The sequence below is a fragment of the Pseudopipra pipra genome, chromosome 26, assembly GCF_036250125.1.
Source record: "Pseudopipra pipra isolate bDixPip1 chromosome 26, bDixPip1.hap1, whole genome shotgun sequence".
NCBI lineage: Eukaryota > Metazoa > Chordata > Aves > Passeriformes > Pipridae > Pseudopipra > Pseudopipra pipra.
In genome coordinates, this window is record NC_087574.1 from 597118 (window position 1) to 616595 (window position 19478).

Consider the following 19478-nt stretch of genomic DNA (forward strand, 5'->3'; position numbering starts at 1 on the left):
AAGTAACTAACTAGGTAGCCAGTTAGGTAGCCAAGCCAACCTCAGGTACCACCACACTCTTTTACTCTCCAGCTCTCAGTATGAATGGCATTCACTTTTCTGCAGGTATATGGCTCTAAGCAAGCTTGGCAATATCTAGAATAAAGATCTAAGGCAACCATCTCCTTCCTAACTGGTCCAAAACTGTCTTCCTACCTGTATCCTCTTGGAGCCAGTAAAGCCCACTGGAAAAGAACAAGTCAGAGGAGGATGTCAGGAAGGCCACCTGAAGCACTTGTGTGGGCAGGAACTGAATGGTTCCCTTCCCAGCAGCCACTTGCACTTCTGGTGGGGAAATGCCTCGTACAGTAAAAATGGGAGCCCAATCCCCAACACTTCAAAGCTCTCCCGTGGGGCAGGTGGTGCTGGGCAGCACCCCCCACCCTCTGCACCCTGTCCAGCACTGCTGCAGTTCACTTCCCAAGACATGCCAACTTCACAAGAGGCCTTTCCCAGGCAACATCCCCAGCTTGGAGACCCCAGGATGGAGTCAATTCGCAGCATGATCTCTATTATTGCCCCTGGTTCCCCATTCTGGGCACAAAAGTCACCCTCCATGTGGGTTCTGCATTGGTCCTGCTTCCTTCATGGTTCCACCAGCCTCTCTCAGAGCTGCCCAGAGATCTGGAACACCCCTACACCCAGTGCCTCCCACCCATCCCAGCTTGCAGGCTGGCAGCACTTCTGGTTCCAAGCGTATATATCCCAGAGTGCATGTTTGGCAGCATTCCCTTTCCTGGAATTGCCCAGGCACTGTGGCAGTGATCATGGCTCCCATCTATCCCTGTCGCTCACTGTGAAGACCAGCCCTTCTCCTCCTCCTCTTCCCAGCGCACCCGGGAACATCCTTCCCTGCCGCAGCTCACAGTTTTCAGGCCCGGGGCCTTTCCTGTATCTGTCTGCCTGTTGTTCCTGTTGCAGTCTGCTGTTTCATGGTGAGTGCATTTTGTGCATCCATCCTTCCCTGCCCCCACATGGAAATGTTGCAGTCCTGTTCTGTGTGCACATGTGCATTTGTCTGTCTGTTTGTGCTTTGTACCCTGGCAAAGGCTTGGCAGCTTCTGTGTGTCTGTGATTGCTGCCCTGTCCTGCCAGGCTCCTTAGTTCAAATGTTACCTATACATCTGGGATCTCTGAGATCAAGGACAGCAGGTTTAGGTCCAAATTCACAATGAGGCACATACACAGTTCGTGATATTTCCAATATATTGTAAATATACTTTATATTTCTAAAATACAGGAAATAGATGTGCAAGCAGAGGAACTTCGTTATGGGGATCCTTGAAGGCAGGTATCAGTAAATCAGGATTTTTACTATGAACAAAGAATCATATCTTCAGTCTTTTATCAGTTTAATGACTGTTTCATCTAGTAGGAGCTATCTTATGGGCGCTGAAGAGAATGAGGCTGCACACCACACAGATTTCCATTTCGGGATTTGTCCACTGATAATTTTTGGCGTTCCCCTTTTATTCATATTCTCTCATAAATAGCACATGGTGTTTGTCTTTTAGTTAACCAAAATTCCCAGGATTGTCCTAAACCAGTGCTTTGATCCCACACATTCACCTTGCATCATGTGGTGGCTGTGTTCAGCCATGAGAGAAGAACACACACTATCATGCAGACCGTTGAAGTAGTTTTCCACTTTGAGAAACACAACATTCTCTCTGTCAAAGCACTTAGCCAAGATCAGTCCTCCCTTTTGAGTCCAATTAACTAAATGCAGGTGCAGAGTGACTCAGCTTCTGCCAATACTATCTCCCCAGGAATTCTTCTGATGAAGGGGCCCTCCAGAATCAGGAGAATTATCCAAATACAGTTTAAAGAAACTGACAGCACAACTATGGAGTAACAGACATCATCAAATTCTGATTTAATTCTAGATTAGTGACGGGTTTTTTGCTTCCCTTGTGACATTTAAATAAGCTGGGTTTTCCTTGTCTTTTCTTTGTTCTGTGTTCCTTGAGTCATGTTAATACTTCAGCTGGGCTGAAATATTCTTCTGGGACATTCTCACTGGGAAGACCATCTGGGCCAAGTTTCTTGTGACCCTTCCTCTTTATCCTTCCTCTAGAAGGATATTTTTCTCTAGAAAAATGTTTCTTACTGGGACCCACTGAGTGCACCAAATGCATTACCCCAGGAGTTAAGTGCTGGTTCACAGTGATTCCCAAGAAGAAAGATATTTAGGTTCTGCAAAGTTTCATTTGAAACGTCATTGCTTAGAGCTAACACTAGAAAGAAAGAGAGAACAGCATCAACAATCTTACACCCCCTTGGATGCTGAGACCCTCAGGCTGTGCAACACTGAAAGGTCTCTGATCAGCAGTATATTCCCTGTGCATGTTCTGTCTCTGTTACAATGAGCTAACTGGGGTTATCCTGTGGCCATGGGATTGGTGCAGTCCAGCACAAGCCTGAAGACCAAGCCAGATGTGCAGCACAGCACAGTCCTGTCCTGTGCCTCCTCAGATCAACTGCTTCAGGGGCCACTAATTCTGAGGTACAACGATCCCCCAGTCAGGATCACTACAGCAGAGAATGCACATCCCTCTTCTCTTCCTTGTTCTATCCCCCCTCACATTCCTCTCATTCCTCATTCATTCCTTTGCCCCATTCTCACTCCCTCTTTCCGAACTCTCTGGCAGTCCTCCTCACAGGGGTTTAGAACTTGATCTGAATGTATCTGAATGTATCTGAATGTATTGAAATACCTACTTTTATACATAATAATATTGAACTGAATCATACTATTGTGCAATTTAGGGATGAGATGTAGTCGTTGAATGGGTATCTAGTACCATTTTAGATGTCCTGTCTGTTCCAAGATAGACACCCAATGCCAATATCTATAGCACAGAACCCCCAGGAGGCAGCTAGAAGGAATTTCCTCACCTTTGCTAGGATCACTCACCCATGCTAAGCCTTCTCCTTCTCGCTGCAAATGACCCTCCTGTCCAATGTTTTGACAACAGAGTCAAGGCTCTACTCAGTGTTTGTAAGAGTTTACTGACTGTACATAGAACTGGTGGGTTTAGTTGCCTAACTGACAGATCAGTCACAAATCAGGCACTTTTTATAATCCTCTCCCTCACAGTTCACATAACTCCAGTTGCTCCTCAGCTCTGCCATTGTCCTCTTACCTCCCATTTTTCTGGATGTGCATCCATACATCCCAGACACAAATTAATTCATCCATTCCTTTCCCCATTTCCCCAATGTAAGGATGCAAGGAGTTATCTTGACCCATGTATGTGGGTGTGAGCTAGAGATCATGGAGGAAGGGAAGATAGAAGTGCCCAGGTTTTTTGTTCTTGCTGGTTTTTTGTTTGGTTTTTGGTTGGTTGATTGGTGGTTTTGTGTGTGTGTGTGTTTTGCTTGTTTGTTTGTTTTTTCCCCAGAAGGTCCTCGTAGCTCATTTTTGCTCTTTTCCTCACAGAAGTTCTCTTCAACAAAAAAGTCAAGATGAGGAAAAGTGGCATCCTGAGCAAACAGTATATGTGTAGGGGTAAGTTGGGGACAGAAGGGTGGCACCTGTGAGTGGTGGTGAAGATCTTAGCTGAGGAGTAATGTGGGAAGAATGGATTTTTTGGCTGGTTGACAGGCAGTCACATCTCACCATGTTCGGGGAACCCAGGAACATGGCCTGTAGTCAGCCTTTACATTCTGTCACTGGCATAGCAAACATCATTCTGTAAGCGTGATTCATCTCACTCATAGTGCTGAAGGCTTTCCAGGGAAATGATTACAAAGTAGTAGGAGGATGTAGGCGAGATATCTACTACTGTGGGAAGCTGGTAACCCTCCTCAGTGCTATGATACTGCATCATCTCTACTGTGGAGCTAAATGAACCCCTGTGGTTGCCTGATACCTTAGTACATCACTTGATTAGTGAGTTGAATCCTCCTCTCCAGGTGAACTCTGCCATCTTAGGTACACCGTCTCCTTGCTGATATTACAGCAACCCCTATGACGGTCTTATACCTTCCTTTGCAAAGTGTCACTCTCTTCCTCCTACAGTGTTACACCATTCTTGACAAAGACACTACTCCAATGTATTTTACCAACAGGTCTGATGCCTCACTGATGCCCAACCTTCCCCTAAAATGAGTGTTCTTTACCTCAAAGCAAGGGCAAAGGTATGGAGAAGGTTTCCCTCCATTGGCTGCTGTCACAGCAGATAGAGAGATAACCAAGACCATCTTCCAACCAAATTCAGATCTACACATTGTTGGTCTCAGATAAACCATAGGCTACAAGTATGACAGATGAGAAAGGGAGGTCAGTGAGAAATATCTCTGCTGTCAACAATGAAAAGGAGATAAATCATGGAATTACAGCATGGGTAAGATTGAAAGGAACCACTGAAGGTCATCTAGTCTAACCTCTGCTCAAGCAGGGTCCCGTAGAACACATTACGCAGGATTGAGTTCAGACAACTTTTGAATATCTCCAGAGAAGGAGACACCAAAACCTCTCTGGATCTCTCTGGGAACCTGTTCCATTGCTCAGTCACCCAAACACAGCTGGCCTTGGCAGTGAACACTGAAGCAAATCTGCTTGGCACCTCCTGCCATATGTGTGAAGCTCCAGTGTGAGACTCTCTCAGGCTGTGTGCTGGGGGACAGACAGACTCTTCTTAAAGCCATGGTAGGCCTGAGCTAAGATGAAGCATGGCAGGTGGTAATCTGAGGGCACAGCTGCCATGTGCTTTGGACAAAGAGGGGCTTAGAGAGCTGAGAAACTTTGGTCTAAGGGAAACTTTGGCAGCCTAAGGGACCTTTCATTTCTGTTTACCAGCTTCTGCAACTGACATTTCTGTGGCAGGTTTGGACACACAACTCTTTTCCACTACAAGCAGACACCTCAAATTTAAAGATTCCTACAGACAATCAGGGAGTTTGAGAACTATTGTGTCTTCCTCAGGCTTATTCCAGAGGGGAATATGGTTCTTTTCTTCCTATCCTGAAGTGGAGCTGGAAACTGTGACAGTAAATGTAACCATTCAGGACTTTGTGGCTTATGTGGTGTCTGAGCTGGTTTTCCGCAACGTGCAGCAAGTCTCCAAGGAGACCATGTTCATCTTTCCTGTGGATTCAAATACTGTTGTAGACACCTTCCACGCTACCATGGGGGACTCTTTCATTGAAACAATGCTCTGGGAGAAGGAGGAGGTACTGGGGTTGTAGTGGGAATGGGTGGTTTGTGGACTGGGTGAGAGGATCCTGTGTATTTAATTTCTTTCATTCATTCTTATGGAGACCTCAGTGATACATTTTTCTCCCTTTGTGGCAGGCCCAGAAGCTGTGCAAAGCTACTCCAGGCATGGAGAATTTAAGATACCTGCAGGATCAGTGGGATCTCTGGGGTCGTGTGTTCGCTTGTTTCTTGGGAACTCTGCCTCCTAATGGGGAGGTGACCATCAGCCTGTGCTACGTCCAGGAGCTGCCACTGCAGCCGGATGGGGCTGCCCAGTTTTGCTGGCCACATGAACTGTTCCCGTGGATAAAATACACCAGTGAGTGACGCAGGGAGGAACAGGCGTCTCCCCAGCATCCCTCAGGGAGGGGCTGGGGGTGTGTATCTGCGGGAGTGCCTCAGTGAGAGAATCTGAATATTCCCCCTTGCCCCTCATAGTCATGAACCCCACAAGTCTCCTCATATATACCATAGCAAGAGACCCCACAGACTCCTATGCAAAACACAGTGTGTGTCTACAGATTCACCACCACCACAAGTAAACACTACAGTGAGGGACTTAGATGCCACATTTTGCTTCAGTTTCTCACACCTCTCTCTCCTTGCAGGCCAGATCTCTTCCAAGGAGGAGATGTCCAAAAATCTGCACTTCAGCATCTCCCTGAAGTCAGCCCATGGTGTGTCCCATGTAGTCATTAACAGCAGCCACACCCCTTTGCAATACACAGCTTCTGATCACACATCTGCTTAGGTACGTCACTGCCAGATGCTTCCCAAAGTGGGAGAGTAGATAAGGATCTGCAGCCTGCTGGTGCTCCTTAGGACTCCTTAATCCACTTATTTGGTTCTCTTTTCTCCACACACCCTACTTATCCTCAGGTATTCTTGAAATCATCACCCTGGATGCAGGATGATCTGAACTTAATGGTATATTACAAAGGGCCTCACACCCTCAGTGCTGTGGTGGAGAGGAGAGATCCTAAAGCCCCACCTGGTGAGTGAGTAGGGTGGAAATAGGCATTAGGGAGAGGGTATCTGGGAGAGTAGGAGGATCTGGGGGCAAAAAGTCAGAGCTGAGGGCAAAAGAAAAGAGACAGGGAAGGATGCTCCAGTCTATAAATCCTTCTTGTTTCCCCACACACCCCCTAGGCTCTCTGCTAGGACACCCTGTTGTGATGCTGACACTGATGCCAAACATTCCTGAAGTAGTGCCCAGTCCAGGCCATCTGGGGGAATTCCTCTTTCTCGTGGACTGCAGCCTCTTCCAGGATGCACAGGTACCACTGGACGAGATCTTCAGGGGACATTTTCCTCACCTGTCATGCTCAGGTGATGGGGATAGAGGCAAGCTGCTTCACGTGGGCAGATGTTCTGCTTAGCTTCCCCATCTCAGTTCTGCCCATCCCTCCGTCTCTCCACAGAACACACTGTTATTCCTCCTCAAGAGTTTGCCTCTGGGCTGTTACTTCAACATCTACAGTTTTGGGGCCACTTTCAAAGCCTTCTATCCGTGAGTTCAGGGTGATAAGGGAGTAGGGTCAAGGGGTAAGTACAGCATGACTTTTCTCCCCCTGACACTCTGGGTGCCTTCCCACAGGCAGAGTGTGGAGTACACACAGGAAAACATGGACAGTGCTGTGGGGCGCATCTCCTCCATCTGCCCTGATCTGGGGGGCTGTGACCTGTTGGGTCTCCTAAGGTCTATTTACAGCGCTCCTCTCCTTTATGGGCACCGTCAGGTATGACGGGGCCAAAGGATTTTGGGGAGGAGAATGGGTGTAAACAAATATAGATTTCAGGGCTAAGGGTGAGATATTCTGATGCTGTTTGCGAGGAGAGTTGGCATGTGAGAGGCATCCTCATGGAAGAAAGTGACACCATCTTTGGACTGAGCAGCTTGGAAGGACTTCTATTCAATTGTCCTGCACATGAGGGAGCTGGATCTTCCTTGTAGGGTGTCTCTTTGTGCTGAGAGGTGTCCTGGTGCTAATGAAAGGAGACTCACAATCTCTTTTCCTATGTCAAGGCCAGTGGGCATGAGAGTGTAAGGGAGCAAACTGGGAAGGCTGCCTGCATTTTAGAAGAGTGTCTTTCCTATATGGGGGTTCCAAGACCTGAGAATCCTTGTTTCCTTTCCTCTCTCCCTCAGCTTTTTATCTTCATTCAAAGGAAGATCTCCAGTGAAGAGGAAGCTGTCATGGCTGAGGTCTACCGTTACCGAGACCACCACCGGTAATGCCTACACTCTTCACCTGGTGGGCCTCCTCTCCCAGTCTTTCTCTGCTCTTCTCAGCAGTATCTCAGCAGTATTCCTCTTTACCCTCACTAAGCAATACCTCAGTGCACTCTTCAGCTCCAAAACCCATTCTCATGGTCATCAGGCAACATCTTTTATCCCAGAGTGAATGGGAAGACACAATATCATTTTCATTTTTACAATTAGAAGCTTCATTACCTCTCGAGATTTTGTCCTTTGGACCACTCTTGTTCTTTGTGCCTCTCACCTGTGTCCCACTTCTAACATCTCCCTCTTTTCCTGTACAGGTGTTTCTGTTTTCCTGCTAACAGATGTGTCAACTTTCACCTTTCCCAGGCCATAGCCCTGGAGACAAAAGGTGAATGTGTGTGCATCCACTCTAGAGTGGACATGGCATCCAAGGTAATGACCTAGGTACCTGGGCTTCCAGGATCCCCCCTGCTCTATTCAATGCTTCCCATAGCTCACATAAACATGCAGCGCAATTCAAATACCACCATCCACACAAACTCCAAGACCCCTCCCAAATTCTCATCATCCCAGAACTGGGAGGGAGTCCGAGTGGTTTGTGCTCTCTGCTTCCTGTGTCACCAGGCAGTGAAATGTCTGCAGCGGGCTCTGCAGCCTATGGCCAGTGGGATCTCACTACACTGGGACCTTCCACCTGGCCTGGAGGTGTCACTGATCAGAAAAGCTCCTGAGATGATCTTCCAGGGACATCAGAGCTCCATCTATGCCCAGATCCATGGGCAAGCACAGGTGAGAGGGATCCAGGAACCATATGCACCAGGGCATGGCTTTCTGGAAGGTAAAGGACCCACGTCCTGTTCCACCTTCCCAGTACTGAGAGTCTTTCACCTGTGTTAGACCTGGGAGACCATTATCAGGGCTCTGTAAACTTTCATTGCCTCTGCTCCAAGCATGGGTATCTACTTCCTTAGTAGAGCAGGAAGGGAATCTAGGTAGCCAGGCTGCCTGGGCCCAGAATATGAACTTTTCTGTCTGACTCTTCCCTTGCGTTACCAGGATGCAAAGGTGGATGAGGGAGCTGTGACTCTTCAGTACCATGTGGGCAATCAGTTCTTCGATTACACACTCAGGTTCTCATTGTCCTCATCATCAGATGACAGGTGAGAGGGTAACACACCTTGCACATGAGGCAGAGTGACATTGGCAGGGTCTGCAGGAGGAACAGCAGAAGTCCTTCACTTGCACCCTGAGGTGGGAAGAGAATCTGGGTATCTGGTGCTCCTGCCTTGTCCCTTCTGTGCTGACCTTGGGAGAGGAGCTCGATGACTGTTAATCCACTGCCCCCTCCTCTTTGGTCCATGTATCCCTTGCCCTTCCCTGAGGTGGAACCAAGGACTAACTCCCTGCCCCTGCAGGCTGCCAGTGCATCGCATGGCCCTGGTGCACCTGCTGTGGGAACGAGCCTGGGAGGGGACAAGCAGGACAGAGAAGGACACCTGGCAGAGCACAGTGAAGTCCAGCCTCACCCTGGGGGTTCCATCTCCCTTCGCATCCAGTGTGGCTGTACGGATGAAACACAGGTACGCCTGGCACCACGGTAAGGCTGGAAACAGTGGGGACACTGTGTCTGTGGGGACACATCAGACCTGGTGTCTGATGCTTTCTCACCATCTGCAGCCCCTGGTCCTGTGGGCCTGACCACCCTTTTGCCTGTCTCTAATACCCACAATTCTACCCCTACCTCCCTGCCTTTCTTCCTGGATTCTTTGCCTCCAGACTCCTCCACGTTGCTCTCTCCCTCTTTAAACCTGGTCCCCTGCCAGTTGCTCTGGTTGCGTGGATTCAGGCCTATGTTCTTCAAGTCCACCAAGTTTTGGATGGTTCAGAAATGCCAGTTATGCCTTGAGATGCTCGGTCACAAAGCCCCTGACACTGAGATACTCACCCAGCTTTCGACATTTTGTAAAGGTAAGGAGAAAATTCTTGGCTGAGCAAATTCTAGGGCTGAACTTTCAGAATCACTAGACTTTCTGATTGTCACTATGCTGGGGATGGATGGAGTGACAGACCTACAAAAGTCCATGGGATTGAGTGCATCCAAAAGTGCCAAAGGAGTGGTCTGATGCCACTGCCACTCTATCATCTTCAAAAGATCATGGCAAATGGGAGAGGTTCCCATGGCTGGAAAATAGTCAGATATCTCACCCATCTTCAAGAACGGGAAGAAGAAAAGTTCAGAGTCATACAAGCTGGTCAGACTCCCCTTAATCTGAGGAAAGGATCTGGAGCAAATGATCCTCTTAGAAATGCCATCCTGTATGGGTTTTGAAAAGAAAATCATGCCTGACCAACCTCACTGCTTTCTTGAATGAGGTAGCTGGAACTGTGAGCAAGAGAAGGGTAGTGGATTCTCTAAACCTTGACTTTAGCACGGCCTTTGTCAGTCTCTTAATTGAGGCATCAATGAGATACTGGCTGGGATAAAGGATCAGTAAGGTTAGTGGAAAATTGGCTAGACTGCTGAGCTCAAGGAACAGTTATCAGCAGTTCAGAGTCCAGCTGGTGCCCAAAACCCCGTGCAATTCCAGAGAGATCTCTCATGGTAGCAGTACCATTTAATATCTTTGTTAATGACCTGAACATTAATGGACAGAGTACGCTCCCAGCAAGTTTATGAACAACACCAAATTGGGAGCAGTAGGTATGTGGTCAGTACAATAAAGGCTGGAGAAACGACCTGACAGGAACTGTGTGACATTCAATAACAAAAATGCAAAGTCTTGCATCAGGAATGGATCAGGAATTGGATAACCCTACGAACAATATGGGCTCAGGGCATGCACGTTGAAGGAAGCAGCCCTACAGGAAAGGATCTTGGAGTCCTAGAAGACAACTACTTGAACAAAAGTCAGAAGTGTGCCCTGCAACCAAGAAAGCCAACAGCATCCCAGGCTGCAGAAGCAAGACTATAGCCACTGTGCAGGGAGGTGATTGTGGGGCATTGTGTCCAACTTCTGCTTCCTTAACCAGAAAGGAATTGACACACTGGAGTGACTCTAAGGAAGGGCCACTGAACTGAGATGGCTGAGCACATGGCGTGTGAGGAGAGGCTGAGAGAGCTGGGTTTGCTCATCTTTTGGAAGAAGATATCTGTCTACTTGTCTAGTTGTCTTCCTTCAGTTGGCTGACTGAAGGAAAAAAAGAAAAAAAACAGAGGAAATTCTTTTTCAAAGTGCCCAATATTAAGACTTGAGGCAACAGACACAAGTTGGACCATGGGAAATGCTGACTGGGTATGAGGAATTATTTATTTATTTATTTATGTAATCATAAGAAAAATATAAAAACTGGTGGAATCTCCATCCTTAGAGATATTCAAGACTTGACTACACAGATACCAGAGTGAGCTGTTCTAATGAGACCTGCATTGAATAGGAATTTGATCAAGAAGACTTCCAGAAGTCCCTTCCAACCTCTGTATACCTTTAGGCCAGTCTTAAATGATGCCTAGTTTTGCCCTAACTACTCTGTGCCCAACTGCTTCATTTTCTGACCATAATAACTTCTCAGTCTGCTCCAGAATTGAGCCTAGGACTATAATAGTCATGGGCTGTGCTTGGCTCTCTTCATCTTTGCTCTCTTGTGATGCAATGGTGCTGTAGCTCCAAAGAAGTCTTATGTCTTAGAATGAGGAAAGGAAGGACTCATGGTGATGTTGGTGGGTTTAAGAGTGGATGATGCAGAAGGACCACTGTGGGACCCTCAATGGTGAATGTGAGCCATAATGGGGGAAGTGACAGGAAGGAATAACATGAGTGATGCTCATGGGTGGAATTAGGCGTGTTCCTACCCAGAGAGAATTACTCTGGGTAAACTAGAGCATATAGGACAAATTTTTAACATAGCTGTGACATATTTGAAAGACCTGAATTACTCTGGGAGATCTGGAAAAAGTTCTGTATGCTTGTGTATGACTGGAAAAATTGAAAAATTTGGAGAGGATGGAGTAGAGTTAAGTATACTTGGAGAAGGCAGAATTTAAGGTTAGTGGTCATTGCCCATCTCCATGTGAGTTGTGTGAACATTTCTGTCTTCCAGAGCAGAAGCTTTCTCCTGAAGAACAGGTGATGGATGAACTGCCAGCATTTAACATCAGTTGGGACTGGGCAATTTCACCGCTGGCAACAAGACTGTGTGACTTCTCTGGGCTCAGGGCAGTGGTGGCACTCCAGAAAGCAAATGGCTCCTGGGCCCTCACCACAGCTCTGGCCTCTGCCTTGGGGCTCAGCAAAGCTGATATTGAGGGACAGAGGCCCAGTGAGGTAAGGAGATCAGGGACAGGAGGGGGACACTCTCACGAGTTGAACTTTCCTGTTCCAACCAAATTTCTAGTCTGAGCTGAACTGAGAGGAAGAGATCAAGGCAGTGGAGTTTATCCTCTCAGCTTATGGAAAAAGGACATGGAGGGTGTGGGATGAAATCCAGAGGTACTAGGGAAGTTTCTGATGTGGAGGATTTCAGAAGCTTAAAGAGTTTGTTTGTATGCATTGAAGTCTTCTTCTCCTTGATTGTTCTGTTTTCCCTCACAGGATGTGGAGCCAGCTGTCTGGGCCACAGTTTTGGCCTTGGTCTGGTTGCACAAGTATAAGTGGAAGGTACCTTGGTCAGAGCTTCTGGTGGCCAAAGTATGCAGGTGGCTGCTGGACCAAGATGGTAAGAAGATTTTGCTGTGAGGAGTCACACTCTGGACTTTTCCCACTAAATCCACAACTGACACCCACTGATTCATATTCATCTTTCCCAGTGCTCCTGTGCTGCAGTCTGCGAGACTGTTGGTACACAACATATTCCCTTACTGAGTTGTACTCCCTCTCTGCATTTTCTCTCTTCTTGCAGAGGTCCAACTGGATGAATGTCTGGAGGCAGCAAATTCCCTGCTGGGAATTTGTGGAGCCCGCTGTCTTCAGGATGAGCACTTACCTCACTGCTGGGGGTGGAAAAGAAGCTAGGTGGGAACACAGCCAGGAAAGCTGACCCAAACTAGTCAAAGGGACGTATCACATGCCATTAAAATCACACCCTTGTGGGATGGAGCGAGTGAACTGCTGGGTGGGTGCTTAGTTGCTGTCTATGGCCAACTCACCAAAGCTGGCTTGTTCACATATTTGTTCTCTACCATAATCACTGTGTTCTGAAAAATAATGCTAATCACAAATACTAAAATTTGCTTCATTTCCATATTCTGCTTTTCTCTGAGATTTACTCAGTCATCAGTTCAAAATACCAGACTGCAGGGAGAAAAATTTGTTAAGATGATACAGGAAAACACCTTCATGTATCTGACTGTCTTTTTGTTTCCCTCCTCTCTTCCTGTGTGCCTTTCTGGCTTTTTATAGAAAGGTAAAAATAATGTTATTTGCTAGAGGAACTTTTTTTTCTTTTTCTTTCTTCTTTTTTTATTTTCCTAAAAAACGGTTTGTCAAGTAAAGGGGTGGATTTCACTGGATCACTGCAGTGTTTACCATAGGTGTCCAGTGCTATTTCAGCTGTCCTGAGATATCTGAACCACCGGTCAGGTAGGAGGCAGGATAGAAAGGACTGGTTTTCTGAGGTGACAGCTGGGGAGTGAGTGAAATACCATTGTGGAATGAGATTTAGCTGCCTATGTATTGAAGTCCAGTGCCATTTATGATGTTCTAGGATTTTCAAGCATATTAGGTTTACATGACAAGGTTTTGGTAGTGGGGAGGCTGCAGCAGTGACCTCTGTGGGAATCCCCTATGTGGGATTTTCCCATGTCAATCACAGGTGGTTCCAAACCAGACCCACTGTCGTGGTTTGGACCTTGTTTTCCCCAGAGGCCAAGAGAAGTGGTAGACCCCAAGGGGTGGAAACCCTTAGAAGTTTTGAAGTTCTGCCCAATGGGCGCTCCTGCAGAAATGTAAACATATCACAACCAGACCGGAAGAGATGAGTTGTAGTTTTTGGTTGTTGTAGGAGAGGTGGCCATGTTGTAGGGTCACGAGGAAGGGGCTCTAAGCCCCTTGGGCCCTCTGGGGCCTCCCAGCCCCTGGCTGGGGGGCTGCAGGGACCTGGAACAGCATAAAGCTGGGCTAGGTGCCTGTAGTTATGCTGGGAGATGTTCTTCTCCATGGGCACAGAACAGCAGCCGACACTGGCCGGAGAAGGTGGCAGAGAGCCAAGAGATAAGACCTGAACTGAAGAAGCAGCAGAAACAACATGCAGCACCGCAGAGAAGACTCCTGGAAGGAGAGCCGGGAAAAGAGAGCCAGCAGCTGAGACAGAGTTCTTGGGGGTAAGACTGATACCAGATCCCCCAAAACTCCCTTGGAGACCCTCTTGGAGAAGAGGGACATGGACTCCTATTTTAGAGGAGCCTTGGAGTACAGCAGTACCGGAGAGAGAGAGGAGCTAAGAAGCTCAAAAGACGTCCTGGAGCTGGACCGGGACAGCCAGATGGAATGCAGGGGGAGTTGACCTTGGCTTCCCCCCCCTCGCACTGCTGCCACAGTGGCAGCCTGAGAGACAGGGCACAGAGGCCCTGCAAGCAAGGAGCTGAGTCTTCTGGGATACCAGACCGTCACGAAGACTCCCCTGTGTCTTTGTGATATGACGTGGTGAAACGACCTTGTCTGGGGTTACGAAGTCCACAGAAGACCCCTCGGTTGTGAGGCGATGGGGCCAAGAGAGAGAGGCTTGGATACCTCCCTCGTTGAGTGCTGGCAGAAAGCCAGCTATCAGCTGCTGCATGTGGAGAAGACAGACAGAACCTGCTGCCTCAGAAGATGCTGCTGCTCAGAGACTGGAAGGGATCTGTCCTTCTTTCCCTCCTGGACTTTTATTTGGAGGGGAGAGGAGACCTGATCCATTGTAAATACATATGTCATGGTAGAGATAGTTTGTGATCGTGTGTATAATGTGATATGGTATTTATTTGTACAGTCATTGTAATATATTCCCTTTCCCCCACTTTGAGTCTGGTGTGTTTTGTCTGGAAAAACCCATCTCACATTAGGTTGAGATGTGGGAGGGGGGATGGAGTTAGGGAATTGGATTTTGGGACTATCTCGAACCATGACACCCACTTACAGAGGCAGTCAGCAAAGCTGGTGGCCTCCCTGTAAAATCACATGTAAGAAAAGGCAGATAATGCTATGTAGACAGAACAGGAGGGAAGAGTGAGAACAGCAATGCAAACACCACAGTAAGAGAGGGAGGAGGAGGTATTTCCCTACAGCCCATGATGGAGTAGAGATTCATGCTGAAGCCCATGGAGGACACTCTGCACTCTGGTGGACCAGATGGAGATTTGCTGAAGGAATTGCAACCCATGGTGAGGACCTGTGCTGGAGCAGAAGAAAAGTGTGAGGATGACAAAGGTCCAAAAGGAAATTGCTGTGTATTGGTCAGAGGTCCCAGTCTGCCATCCTCCCTGTACAGATGGCAGGGGTGGGGAGCAAAGGAAGTCAGTAGAGAAGTGAAGCTGCGCCTGGGAATAAGGGGACATGGGGGAAGGGTGTTTTAGTTTTTGCTTTTATTTCTCACCCTCCTACTCTATTTTAATTGTCAGTAAATTATACAAGTTTTCCCCAAGCTGAGTTTGTTTTGTCTGTGACAGTAATTGCTAAGCAAATACCATATCTTTTTTTAACCTCACAACCTTTTTCATTTATTTTTCTTCATGTCCTATTGAAGAAAACGAGTGAGGGAGCAGCTATGTAGGTGCCTGGTAGCTAGGCAAGGTCAAACCCTAAAAAAATTCACCATATTTTAACAATGGTTACTTTTCTACATCTACACTTTTCATGGAGATTTTTTGTGTAGTTCGATCTCACACTTAAGTTACCCTTCATGCTCCATGCATAGTCAAAGATGATAAATAGGTATTTCTTCTCATGGGGTTATTGGATCTGAAAGCAAAAATAGTATTTGGTGTTTAGAATCTCACACCAAACTTTTGGGATTTCCAACAAACAACAATAATTCAGCTGCTCAAAATCAGGACACAGTGATTCCATTATGTAAAGGTTTGGGGGTGAGGCTGGGAGGAAATGGAAAGCAATGATAATTTACTTTGGAAAAGAATAACATGCAATTATATGGGTAATTTACAGTACAAAGCAGATAATGTGAACGAGCATTTATTTAGCTTTAAAGTGATGATAATAAAGATGCACATCATGCACTCTAATCACCATAGCATGTAATGGACCTGATGTAATAAAGCAAAAACTCCAGTGGAGACATATCTAAATGGACACCACCAAAACCCTTCTCTGCGTTTCTCCTAGTATTTTCAAATAAACATCATAACCTATTGGGCAGTTTCTGGAAGTTCAATACTGGGCCCACTATTGTTTAATTTGTTTATCACTGGTTTGGATGAAGGGGCAGATGCATCCTCAGCAAGTTTACTGATGATACAAAACTAGGAGGAGTGGCCATTAACCCAGAGGGCTGCGCAGCCCTTCAGAGGAACCTCAACAGGTTGGAGAGATGGGCAGAGAGGAACCTTCTGAGATTCATTAAGGGCAAATGCAGGGTCCTGCAACTGAGAAGGAACAATCCCAGGCACCACTACAGGCTGGGTGTGACCTGTTGGAAAGTAGCATTTTGGGGAAGGACCTCGGGGTTCTCACAAGCTGCCTGTGAACCAGTCGTGTGCCCTGGGGGCCAAGAAGACCAATGAGATGCTGGGTGCATTAGGAAGAGCATTGCCAGCAGGTCAAGGAGATGATCCTGACCCTCTACTCAGCCCTGGTGAGGCACATCTGGAGCATTGTGTCCAGTTCTGGGCTCCTCAGCACAAGAGAGACATGGTGCTCCTGGAGCAGGTCCAGTGGAGGCTGTGGAGATGGTTAAGGGACTGGAGCATCTTTGTTATGAGGGCAGGCTGAGGGAGCTGGGCCTGTTCAGCCTCGAGAGATGACTGAGAGGGAACCTCAACAATATTTGTCAGTGTCTGAAGGGAGGAGGGACCAGGCTCTGCTTAGGGGTGTTGAGCAATAGGACAAAAGGCCATGGGCAGAAACTGATGCACAGGAAGTTCCACCTGAATATGAGGAAGAACTTCTTTACTGTTGTGGTGGGTTGAGCTTGGCTGGACGCCAGGTGCCCACCCAGCCGCTCTATCACTCCCCTTACCAGCAGGGCAGAGGAGAGTAAGGTGGGAAAAGAAACAACTCGTGTGTTGGGATAAGGCAGTTTATTTAAAGCAAAAAAGTAAAGCGAAGCTTGCGCGCGCAGAAGCAAAAGATAGCAGGGTTTGTTCTCTGCTTCCCATGAGCAGCCATGGTCGGCTACTCCCGAGGAGCAGGGCTTGGGGATGTGTGATGGTTCCTCAGCAGGCAGCCATTGGAGACAATGAATGCCCCCCCTGCTCCGTGCCTCAGCTTTTATAGCTGAGCTGATGTCACATGGTCCGGAATGTCCCTTTGGTCAGTTTGGGTCAGCTGGCCTACTTGGGTCCCCTCCCAGGATCCTGCCCTCAACTAAGGAAGGAATGTCCCAGTGCTGGTGCTGTGCTCAGCAGTGGCCAAAACACTGGTGTGTTATCAACACTCTTCCAGCTGCCAATGCAACGCACAGCACTGTGAGGGCTGCTGTGGGGAAATGAGCTCCAGCTCAGCCAGACCCAGTACAACTGTGCAGGTGACTGAACACTGGAACAGATTTCCCAGAGAGGTTGTGGAGTCTTCCTCACTAGAGATATTTCAGAACCATCTGGACACAATCCTGTGCCAGGTTCTCTGGGTTGACCCTGCTTGAGCAGCGAGATGGGACCAGATGACCCACTGTGGTCCCTTCCAGCCTGACCCATTCTGGGATCCTGTCATTCCGTGATTCTTACACATATACACACATTGAGGTGTGTCCCTTTTATAAAAGAGCCCAATTATAAATTATATTCTATAAGCATATATAAAGCAAAGGGAAGGTGAGATAGAGACATAGGCAGGCAGGCATGCACAAAGGGTTTGTGAGCATTACCCTGGATTTGTTCCGTTCCATTCCATATATCGTTCTGTGAAAGCTGCTGCCATCAGCGGGTCAAAATTGCATGTATAATGAAATCTTTACAAAATCTTCTTCAAAAACAGGTCAATATTTTCCTCTTATTCCAGTGATATAAACTGTTTGCTACTGGAAAATTAACCACAGAATCATGGAATCATTTTGTTTGGAAATGATTCTGAGATCATCGAGTCCAACCTTTGACAAATCCAGTTGCCTTATCAGCTAGACCATGGCACTCAACTGGACCATGGCACTAAGTGCCACGTCCATTCATTTCTTGAACACTTCTAGGGATGGTGACTCTACCTCCTCCCTGGGAAGCCTCTTCCAATGCCTGACCACCCTTTCCATGAAGAAATTCCTCCTAATGCCCAACCTGAACCTCCCCCGGTGCAACTTAAGACTATTTCTTCACATTCTATCACTTGTTGCCTGGGAGAATAGACACCTTGCTACAACCTCCTTTCATGTATTTGTATATAGGGATAAGGTCTCCTTTGAGCCTACTTTTCTCCAGGATAGAAAACCCCAGCTCTCTCAGGTGCTCCTCATAGGACTTACCCTTGAACCTTTGCTCATGAAGTGCTCATTTCCTGAAACATAGAGGAAGCCTGATAAAAACCCTATTTATTTCTGTATAATAATCTGCAGCCAGTTAATTTTTGCATGGCAGCTTTGACGTCATTGTTCCTCATGGTGTAAATGACTGGATTTATCACTGGTGGCAACACAGAATAGAAAAGAGAAACTGTGAGATCTGGAGCTGATGGGGAGTTAGAGACAGGCTTAAGGTAGGCAAAAGAACCAGTGCTAACAAACATAGAGACCACAATGAGATGGGGGATGCAGGTTGAAAATGCTTTAGGCTGGATTTCCTTGACAGGAATTCGCAAAACCACAGTGAAAATCTGAATATAAGACATACTTATAAAAACAAAACAGAGGGCAACTAAAAAAAACTAAATGTAAGAACCCCAACTTCACTAAAATATGAATGAGAACAGGAAAGCTTGAGAAGCTATGGAACTTTACAAAAGAACTGTTCAATAATGTTGGACTTGCAGAAGGTTAAAGAAAAGATGTTCCCAGTGTGGAGAGCAGAGTAAGGGACACAGCTGAGCCATGCACTAGCTGCCATGAGGCTGCAAGTGCTCCCCTTCGTGATGATACTGTAGTAAAGAGGTCTGCAGATGGCAATATAACGATCATATGCCATGACAGTCAGTAAAGCAAGTTCAGCAGCACCAAAAACATGGAAGAAAAAGACTTGGGCAACACAGCCGGAATAGGAGATGGATGTTGTATTCCACAGAAAACTGGCCATGGACTTTGGGAGGGTGACAGAGATGGTTGAAAGGTCTAAGATGGACAAATTCAGCAAGAAGAAGTACATGGGGGTGTGAAGGTGATTACTGGCAGCTATAACCACAATAATGAGAAAGTTTCCCACCATGGCAGTCAGAAATAACTTAAGTGGAATATCTGCAGTTCTCGAGTGTCAGAGAATCCCATGAGAAGGAACTCAGCCACAGTGCTTTGGTTAAACATTTTCTTTTCAGTGTGTTGGTGAAAACTGTGAAGAGAAAGTCAGGGATTTTGGTTGAGACTTGAAGGTCTGCTCTGTAGTCTCTCCACCATCTGAATTTCACATCTGCCATAAACATGTTTTGCTCACTGAAGACAAAGCTCACAAATCCCACATCATGTACCAAACTGTCAGAAACAAATCCTTCAGTAACCACAGTTCCATATATGAAATACACATGTATGCACGTACATACTGTATGTATCACATATATATGTCTAGTCTACATATGATTTATATATGTGTATTACATAGAAGTTTTATATGCATGTCTCTCTCTATATATATGTGTATATAAACACTGCTCATATTTCCTATAATTATTTTAATATATGTTCATGTTCATATTTATACATACATACCTATATATATGTATGATGAGATCC

At 46.7% G+C, this 19478-nt stretch overlaps 2 protein-coding genes across 2 annotated transcripts; one reads left to right on the plus strand and one right to left on the minus strand.

Annotated features, from left to right (window-relative positions):
- The first annotated feature begins 812 nt into the window (after positions 1-812).
- LOC135403134 (von Willebrand factor A domain-containing protein 5A-like) lies at positions 813-13293 on the plus strand. The gene is given in 18 exon segments (XM_064636851.1): positions 813-974; positions 3482-3550; positions 4970-5217; positions 5339-5561; positions 5851-5993; positions 6122-6236; positions 6392-6519; positions 6664-6752; positions 6840-6981; positions 7392-7474; positions 7787-7901; positions 8094-8258; positions 8526-8629; positions 8885-9066; positions 9246-9437; positions 11568-11791; positions 12059-12182; positions 12366-13293. Coding segments are annotated over 17 exon segments (2433 nt in total). The 5' UTR covers positions 813-974; positions 3482-3507; the 3' UTR covers positions 12479-13293.
- A 5163-nt stretch (positions 13294-18456) lies between these two features.
- LOC135402792 (olfactory receptor 14I1-like) lies at positions 18457-19190 on the minus strand. Its single transcript, XM_064636255.1, is given in 2 exon segments — positions 18457-18983; positions 18986-19190. Coding segments are annotated over 2 exon segments (597 nt in total). The 5' UTR covers positions 19056-19190.
- Positions 19191-19478: the final 288 nt, after the last annotated feature.